A 9,259-nucleotide genomic window follows, 5' to 3' on the forward strand; every position below is an offset into this window, starting at 1 on the left:
GATGAGAGAGAGGATGGATAAGGCTAGTTGGAAATGAGGGAAACTGCCACCTCTTCTTTTCCACACACTGTGTCACCCCTGGCTGCTACATGCCTCTCCCCTCGTGTCTGGCACTCGCATTATACTCCTCCTCTCTTCTCTTTTTTCTGTGCGAAAGCGTACTACATCTTCAGCTGTGCACTCTCCCTTTCCCCTCGCCATTCACACCATTCTCCCTCACTCCTCTCCTTTGCCCTCCCTTTTTTTTCTCCCTCCGTTTAAAGCGCATGCATTACTTTCAGCCCAGGCTATGTGGAGTGGACGGAGAGAGCAGAACAATGGCCGCCTTTCAGTCTCACGACCCAGCACTGGAGGGGGGGGCACTGGCTCCTAGTATTTTTCCCTACTGTCAATTCAAACAGGCTAATGCAGCTAGCTTATTATTGGCACGTCTCATTACAACGGCAGACTGAACAAAGTGAAAGCAACATTGTTTGATTGTTTGTTTATATTTATGTCAGTGGAAAATTGTCACAGCAGTGGGAACTTTACAAAAAGGTGTTCATATTAAAAACAAAGCCAGGGAATCAATTAGTCTTTTCACCTGAAATCGCTTCACCTTCATGACTACGCCAACACAAACAGAAACACCAAAGGAAAACACGGGAGGCTGTGTAAGCCATCCGAGGATACTCACCCCATACAGGTGAGGTGATAACACCATCTCTGGCTAAAAGCAGCACTTTATGACGTCGAAAAATTCTATTTGGGGTTATGAAAGTTTGGAAATAAACCAAGTAGTATTCTCAATTCCAAAGGGAAAGCAGACCACACAATTGTACAGCCCCTCTGTGTGTTTTTCAGTCTGTCTGTGAAGACGAATTACCTCATGAGTCATTTACAACTGGCTACAACCCGTCAATTAGGTCTTTATTCACAAGCTGGAGATGTGTTCTCTTCTGGGATCTATTCTCCACACTGCTGCCCAGCTAGAAAAACATCCATTCACTCCCCCGCAGCCCCCTAAGTTAAATAAGGAAAACGGCAGTGTAAGGTCCGAAGCCAGCCTACCATGAAAGGAATTATCTGTGGAAAATGTGTCTGGCAAAAACCGAACGGTCTCAATCGTTCCAGTCACATTTTCCAGTTGAATAGTGACCGGTGACAGAAAGAGAAAAAGAAATTTTGAAATCCATCAGTCGTTTTGGCCTTTACATGCTAGTCTAGTTCCTGTAAATACAATATGAGTTTGACAGTAAATGAATTTAACGAGGTCAAATCAACCAAAGCAGAAAGAGCTGGTTTAAATCAAGCAATTTTATGTAGCTTTCACTCCAACTGTATACTTGAAATGCTTTAGGCTGAGTGCAGAGGGCAGAAGAGGCTATCAGACCTCTCTCAGTAGCGCCCCTTTCTGGTCAGGGGTGATAGATCAACCAAGCGTTACTACAGTAACAGCTGCTTCTAAGCCTCCATCTTACAGAGGAGCTGAAGAAGGATATGGTAGCGCCATTTTCAGTTATGAATGAGGGCTAATACTACACAATAGTGAGATGCCTGGGCTGGCGCTTCGACCTGTATTGGACCTGCAGCGATCCTGTTAAACACTCTTTATTGTGGTCTTGCGTTTTTTTCTTTCTCTGTCTACTGTGTTCATATTAACTACAAATCTGCTCAGGTGTTCACAGTAAAAATACAACTTTGGACTGCCAGATCTGTTCCCACAGCTTCTCTTGTGAGGTACACAGTAACTTTAGGAAAAATAAAGAAACAGTTGGGGGGGGGGAAATCTCTCCACAACTTTGAAATTTTGAGTGAAACTGAGACAGTGAGAGCAGGGGTAGAGAAAAAAATAGCCCTTGAATAAACAAACACGCATCTAGTAAAAAGGCAACCAACTTGCAAAAAAGAGAAACATTATTTTTATCGTTATCATGGCAGAATATAAGTCTTGCATCAAGCTTTACACATGTAGGTGTTGCATAAGTTGGTTAATACTTTATTGTTTCCAAGTAAAGCTATACGGAGCGTTCCCCTGAAAGCCACGGGTTGAATGTGGGCTAAAAGACAGATCGCTCAGCTGATAGCAGTGTTTCAGCACTCCATCTGACCTTGGAGTGATTACTCTGAAAACAAAAACCTGGACATTAAATTGTGTTTCCAGAGGCAAGGGAAGGAAACATGTGCAACTCAACTGAGGCAGCCATCCAATATTGTCCCTTTATGTCAGTATAATAAGAGATCCTATCCGCTTTTTGGTGGATAACCTAACATTTAGATTGACGGTGATATTTTCAAGGCTGTCAGTACCAGTTCAACACTTTTGACCTTGGTCAGGCTGAGTAATATTTATCTAATCATGAGCAAACACAGGTTTCCTTATGTTGTGTTCGGGTAAATATATCACCAAAATGAAGGTCAAAAGGAAGCACAGGGCATATTTTAAAAACATAAAATGTTTGAATGTATTTATTTACAAAAACAAACTAATGACCTGCTGCTTTTGAAAAAACAAAATACATATTTTTTTACAAAAATAATTACATAATTATAAATATAAATAAATCAATAATAATCCTGTTTAAAACATATACATATATATAAATATATATAAAATAATGTTGGGAATGTCTTTTTTTATCCAGTTGTAGGCTGCCTTTACTTCAGTAAGATTAGCATATCCAAGACTACAGCCTGACCACCAGGCACCCCCAGCGACAGGGCTGCTTCTGTCCGCCACATAGCAAGTCCACAAGGGTCACGGCCAAGAGTCCTCCCCCTCTTCCACCGTGCGCTGAAGAACAGCTGCTCTGCCAAGCACATTGACTAAGCATTGACTACTGCCTGCTGGGCTCATTTTCTAGTTAATAGGAAAAAAATCTAATTTAAATGGAAAGTACATTTACAGGTCTGGTGAGAAAACACAGAGTGCCATTTAAACCTAATAGAAGTATTGCATCGCACAACACCATTATTACCGTTGTGCTGGTTTTCTGTGAGTTCCTGTGTTTATTTGCCTATATCCTCTGCCTCACTCTCTTTGTGTCTCCTACACTCGCTGTCCCTGCAGCTCGGTTGGTTCTTGTGCTTGCCAATGCCACGGGCATAAAAGAATGACAGAGCAAGGGGTCATTAACGAGAACTAATCAGCCTTCAGACAGAGAGACGGAGGGAGAGAACGAGAGCCTGAGCAGTTGAGAGAGTAAAACACAGCTCAGAGCGATTCAGTATTAAAATTATATGGGGGAGAGGGGAGACTAGCGTGGGGTCAAAAACTACCCACTTTAGCAATCACAGGCAATATAAACTTGATTTTAAAAATTACAGGTCTTCCGAATTTGAATTACATAAAGAAAGTTAACAGTGTATATTTTGATTTTCAGATCTGTTAGAGACAGATGGGTGTGCGGACTAACTTTCCACCTACGTGCGTAAGTGCCTTTGTTAGTGTACAGTCAGCATTTGCACACCCATACACACATGCATACAAGCAGATTGACAAGACCTTTATTCATGTCCCACTAGTCTGTGAGTCCAGGGGAGAAATATAATTGTTCTGGTATCTTTGAGTCTGAAGGAGAAGAAACAAGCCTTATATGACCCACATTGCATGCGCATGCACACACACGCTTAAACACAAAAACATGCACAGACAAAGACAAGCCATGACTGCAACAGAAAAAAGTTGTCTTTGACTCTGGCGACACAACTACTGTACATGGGCCTCTAGTTACAGCACATTGTTAGACTAAAAATGTAAAAACTACAACACAAGGCAACACGTTAGAAAACCGCTTTCCAGGCTGTTTGTTGAGCTACAAATTATGCAGCAAAAATACAAATCACCTTCAGCAATTGGCATGACCACAACCGCATCAAACTGTTTATGTTAATAACACCCTCCACCTCAAGGAGAGTTCTAGTTACTAGTTTGTCATTCACAGGCCAACTTTCTGCTTCGTTATTCCTTGCCGTATGTGTGTGACCTCTCCCTGAGCTCCTCTCAGAGTGTGCCTGACCTCTGCGCGTCTTTCTCCACCATCAACCGTGGAGGGACTCCCGAAATATCTAATTGTATTCATTCATTTTCTGTGCCCGGCAAGGAAAGAGAGAGAGAGAGAAAGAAAGAGAGAAAGAGAGAGAGAAAGAAAGAAAGAGGGAAAGGGGGGAGGGAGAGAGAGAGAGAGAGGAAGAGACGCGGATAGTCTGAGAGCCGAGAGGCAACATGGGAGAAAGGCGAGGAGGGACATGGGGAAGAAGAAAGGGCAGAGGGGGTGGAAGGAATGGCCGGGCCGTCTCCTCGGCGTTACAGCTGAGATGTCATTAGAGCTGCTGTCTGTCCCCTCATTAGAATAAATACTCACAAGCAAAGACAGTCAGTGAGAAAGCAGAGGCTCAAATCTACAGAGAGAATTGTCCCTGTATTTTAAGTTATTTCAAGCTGAAGGAACTCTTTGAGGACAGATAAAACTTACTACACTTCTCTAAACTGTCCCTCAAAATAACGTTTTGATGGGCAAAATGCTAAGCATGCTAAGCATTAAGGCACCATGAGAATACCTGAAAGAAAATCTGAACCACGAACCGAAAGTGTGCATGTGTTAAAGAGAGAGATATGTAAACAAAAGAAAAGATATTCAGATATTCACGAAAGTAAAAACAGCAGGTTTCTGGCTTCATGCTGGAGTTGTGATACACAACTGTGGACTGAAGCCAGGATAACAGCATGGAAATCCCCTTAGCCCCTACCCTAGTCACCAAAAACACAAACACCCAGCAGAAATGACTGTGGCACCGCTAATACAAATTACGATACACTAAACCAATATAAAATTCCACACTAATCTACCAATTGCTTATAATTCCGGCTGCTGGAAAACCAAGTAGAAGAAATTTTAACCTGTGAAAACATTTTTGCAGACAAAAGGTTCCATTTCAAGTTTCCAAGTCCTTATCTGAGATTGCCCATCCAATAACACAGGCAGTCTGAGCTGTAAAAATGTCTACACCAGTGTGTTTTGTCTAGCAAGTGACTCAAACAACAGCAGAAGTGACTCCTTGAGTTTCTAGACCTTTTGCTTATTTTTGTCTACATCTAGTTCACACTTTCTCCAATGATTTAGCAAGAAATGTCAAGACAATTTAACATTTGACAGTTTTATATTTACTTTCTTTTGGTCACTGTTTGAATACTATTACTACTATTTTTGTTTAAACTTCAAATTAACAGACACACCCCACAAAAAAGCAAACAGATGTGACAATGCTTTGTAAGTCAAACTGTTTGTAGTTGGTATTTTCCATCTTAGGTTTTAATTTCTTTCTGTGTATTTCAGCTGATTAGGTAACCAGAGAATAATATATCGCACACGCCGATACAACTTGGGCACAATTAATTCAAAGCAAAACAAATTTTGTGACAAAACCAAACTCAAACTACAGCTTTAGTGTGATGGATTATCTGGCTGGGGCAACTTTCAACTCTGTAGAAGGTGCAGTTTCATACGGTGCAAAAATGAATGCCGACAAATGGCTTTTTTTCTGGTGGAAGTAAAATGAGCCCTGAACGACTGTGTTCAGACAACAAGAAAACAATGTAAAGAGAGAGTTAAACAAAAACCAGAAACTTTGGATTTGGAATTATGTTGCCTGCTAACATTATTGATGATAAATTACATTATTAGTTTATTTATTGTATATTATTTAAAAAGTCACGTAACTTTGGTTCAAATGTGGCTGTTTGTATGCATGGGGCGTTCACACAGTAAATTTTTGGAGCAGCCGTACTTTTTGTGTGACTGTGGAGCCTCAGAACAAAGGCAAACGCAGGCAAGTTACGTTACAGTGCCACACCAGCTTTCTACAGTAATGCATGAAGAAAGGGACTCAATATTTATTAACTGAGTCATCAATAAGACAAGTTTGCTATCTCTCCCTCGTGCCGTCTCCTCTCTGCTGTTACATTACCTTTCTGGCTTCCTGCCTCAGCCCTGCAGGGGCGAGAGTCAAACAAACTCTATTTAGAGTAAGTAGAACGGAGTGACTGGTGTTAGCAGCATTACAGCCTCTGTGAAAACCTGTTTCCTTTCCTCAGGCAAGTCAGAGATTCAGAAATGGATGAGTCTCAGGAAGCTATCTATTTCTCAGATTTTACTTTGGACCCAAAGAGAGTAAAAGGCACGACATGCATGCAGCCAAGTAAATCACAAAGTTCTTGTTTTCTCCCCTCTCTCTTTCAGCGTTAGTGTGTCGGATCTGAGATAAACAGTAGTTTTACTTAAATTCCCACTTTTTTTTCTAACTACTTCTTTTGCTTTACTGAAACTGAGAAAACGTGTCAGCACATCTGGAAGATATCAAATGAACTGAGCGGCCAGACAAGTCAAAACTTCTTGGGTTGAAAAAGAAAATGTACTGTCTAATGAAAGTACGTCTATCAACAGCAGAAATCAAGATTCAACTCAAAATTGTGTTTGCCTCTGTTGAAGAAAGCGGCCCATAAATAAACAGCACAGCCGGCCAAAGTCAGAGCAGAGACCTAGACCACAACAGTCATGGTCTACGGTATATCAGGCCGAGAATCTACACACCCCGCTAGACTGGCCCCGACTTCAGGAGAGGGCTTACAGTCAGCCCTCCGTTTGTAGTCATGACCACTAATTGCTTCAAGCAATAAATCATGTTTTCCAAAACTCCTAACTGAATATAAATAGTTGTGCAACAAATTCAGCATGTGCTATTAATGGCTTTGTGTGCACTCGGAGGGTAAGCTGAGGATTTTATTCAACAAATACTAAGTGCTGTTGGCAGTTGAGTGAAAGATCTCTGTAAACTCCACCAGCAGTGTTTAGACTTAATAAGCCCGGGACAAGGCTGTACAGTCTAACTCCATAAGGGACTTTTAGTGGGAAACGCTGTCTCGATAAACATGTACACTGAACGCTGAGGTTGACTCAAGGCTGTCCGAGCAGAGAAGGGTTTAACTCAAGGATTGTAGCACATCTGAGAAACTTTTAACTTTGCTGACGTTCTCTGGTGTGGCCCATCGAGTCAACAGCACATAAAATCCTCACTTCACTAATAGTCTTAAGTTGAACACACGTTGGTCCTTTTATTAATATAAATTGAAAAATAGAAAGCATGCACGTTTTATTCCTAAAAAATTTGGCAATATTTAAATTAATGGTTTAAATATTTTTTATTTTGAGACGTTAGGTCATGACTTGTGCCACTAAACTTGTGAATGAGCAAGCATTCACCAATATGCAAAAAATAGAGAAGAAAATATGTGAAGTTTAATTTAGGGAAACTTTTTCCATTTTAGAATGAGGAGGCTGCTTACTGTTACACACACTGAAAGTTTTCTAAAGTTTTGAATGGTAAAGTTCATGGTTTTCTCACTACACTAGTTTTATGCATTTACGCTACCATTGGTCTGATGTTACAAAGTTTATTTGCATTCTTTAGGGTTCATTTGAGCAATTAAATCTAGTATTTCATGGGTGTTTTTTCATTCAAATGTGCAACATAATGCTGCACAAAAAAAAGAGAAACTTAACCAAAATGACTAAAATTTTGCTCAACTTCTCAAGGAAAAGTTTATTCTCAAGAACTATTTTAAAGATTAATAACGTATAGAACAAAAACAAGCACTAAAGAGCTATTAAACTCTGATGTAAAAAAAAAAAAAAAAGCCTACTACACACAACAGTGTGTCTTTGTTACTCAAAAATGGCGTTATCATTTTATGTCATCTGTCTGCCATGGTGCCTTTATAATATTCATAAAGCACTCCACTACTTTTAGATGTGCTGAGACCGTTGTATGGCCATACCGTGCATTATGAAAAGTGTACTGGATTTCGCGAAGGAGGTGGTTAATATTGACTGAGACATTTTGCTCTCACTGCCTACATTTAGTATCGCTTGATAGTGATAAATCCACACAGTAAATACTCTAAACACAGAGCCAAATAAAGTAATTCTCACTGCACAGGCCTGTGCGTCTCTCCAACTTAAGTTTTCCCGAAACTAGGGGATGAACCTACGCAGTCTGAACAAAGTAAATTAATGAGGACATTTAATGGATTTTGCGCTTCTTTCTTTTTTTTTTTTTTTGGTGTTTAGCCTAGTGGAGACCAGTTCGATGCTGGTGTTAATGGGTCCAGTAGGGTCGTGCAAACACCCAGCTTGAGTCCGCCGGACAAAGAAACAACACAAGATAATGCTCGAGGTTTTATAGCCACGTCCAGCTCGGACCCTGTACCTACAGCTTGAATAATTCCCAAAGGAAGGTGAATTTCCTTATCTGGACAATACTGACAGCGGGTGATGCGATGCAACGCCAAGCGGTGAATGTTTTGTCCGGGCTTTATTACGCACGGTTTTAATCTATAGTTTCCTCGGAGGACCCGCTGTCAATGAGCAGCCACGTATTAGAAATAAGAAACAGTAGCCTTTTTTTACACTCCTGCTCCTATCCCCAGCTATAGCCTGTACCTACAGCTACTGGCATTATGCCCTCACTGCGGAGAATAAACACCGATGTGGTCCAGCGAACCTGCGGACCCCGCGGTCCATGCAGATGCGAGGAGACAGAACATCGCCGACCCTCCGCGGTAAACAGGCCCGGTGTAGAGGAGAGGAGGGTGTGGGTGGGGTGGGGGGTACACTTACTTGGCGTTGGTCCGGTTCCAGAAGACGGCGTAGCGGTCGGCCACCACTTTGGAACTGGGCTCCTGGCTAAATACACACATCAACAGCACCAGGCAGACGAAGAGGACCATTTCCATTTGCAGCATCACTACAGCGAAACTTCGGCACGTATTCCTCTTCAGTGTTGGGTCAGTCGGTCGAGTTGTACGGGGCGCTTTAACCGGGACAGGTGATGAGTCTCATTCACATGTGGCCGTGTGTTTCTGGCGCAAGGTTGTGAATGCTAAACAAACGCGCACAACATAGAAAAAGGGCGAAGGCAATAGCGAGACCATTCAATGTGGGGGGGGGGACACTTGAGATGACACTTGTTCAGGTTGGCGGAAATTTAAAGTTACAAAGCCCACGCGTCGCGGTGTTTTCTCTCCTGTGCGGGTCGAGGGTCCGGATGAATCATAGGCTTTATTTCATGCAGGATGTCAGCTCGGACAAATCCGTGGTGGGCTGGCAAAAAAAAAAATAATAATTTTCCCCACTAATGCACAAACAGTGAGATCAACGCACGCACACACACAAATGCGCAGCACAACAGGCAGTGTGATAATGTCCCCCTTATGCGGGGAGCT

At 41.8% G+C, this 9,259-nt stretch overlaps 1 protein-coding gene across 2 annotated transcripts in view; it reads right to left on the reverse strand.

The window, feature by feature from the left end:
* Nucleotides 1-8,779, reverse strand: part of efna5b (ephrin-A5b) — an 89,870-nt gene extending 81,091 nt beyond the window's left edge. For both annotated transcript variants that reach the window (XM_035659140.1, XM_035659139.1), the window contains exon 1: nucleotides 8,655-8,779. In XM_035659140.1, coding sequence (XP_035515033.1) covers nucleotides 8,655-8,779 — 125 coding nt within the window. The remainder of the gene's footprint in view (nucleotides 1-8,654) is intronic.
* Between the last annotated feature and the right edge of the window lie 480 nt (nucleotides 8,780-9,259).

Source organism: Morone saxatilis, unplaced genomic scaffold, assembly GCF_004916995.1.
Source record: "Morone saxatilis isolate NCDOM2014 unplaced genomic scaffold, NCSU_SB_2.0 Contig16, whole genome shotgun sequence".
In the NCBI taxonomy this organism is placed as follows: domain Eukaryota; kingdom Metazoa; phylum Chordata; class Actinopteri; family Moronidae; genus Morone; species Morone saxatilis.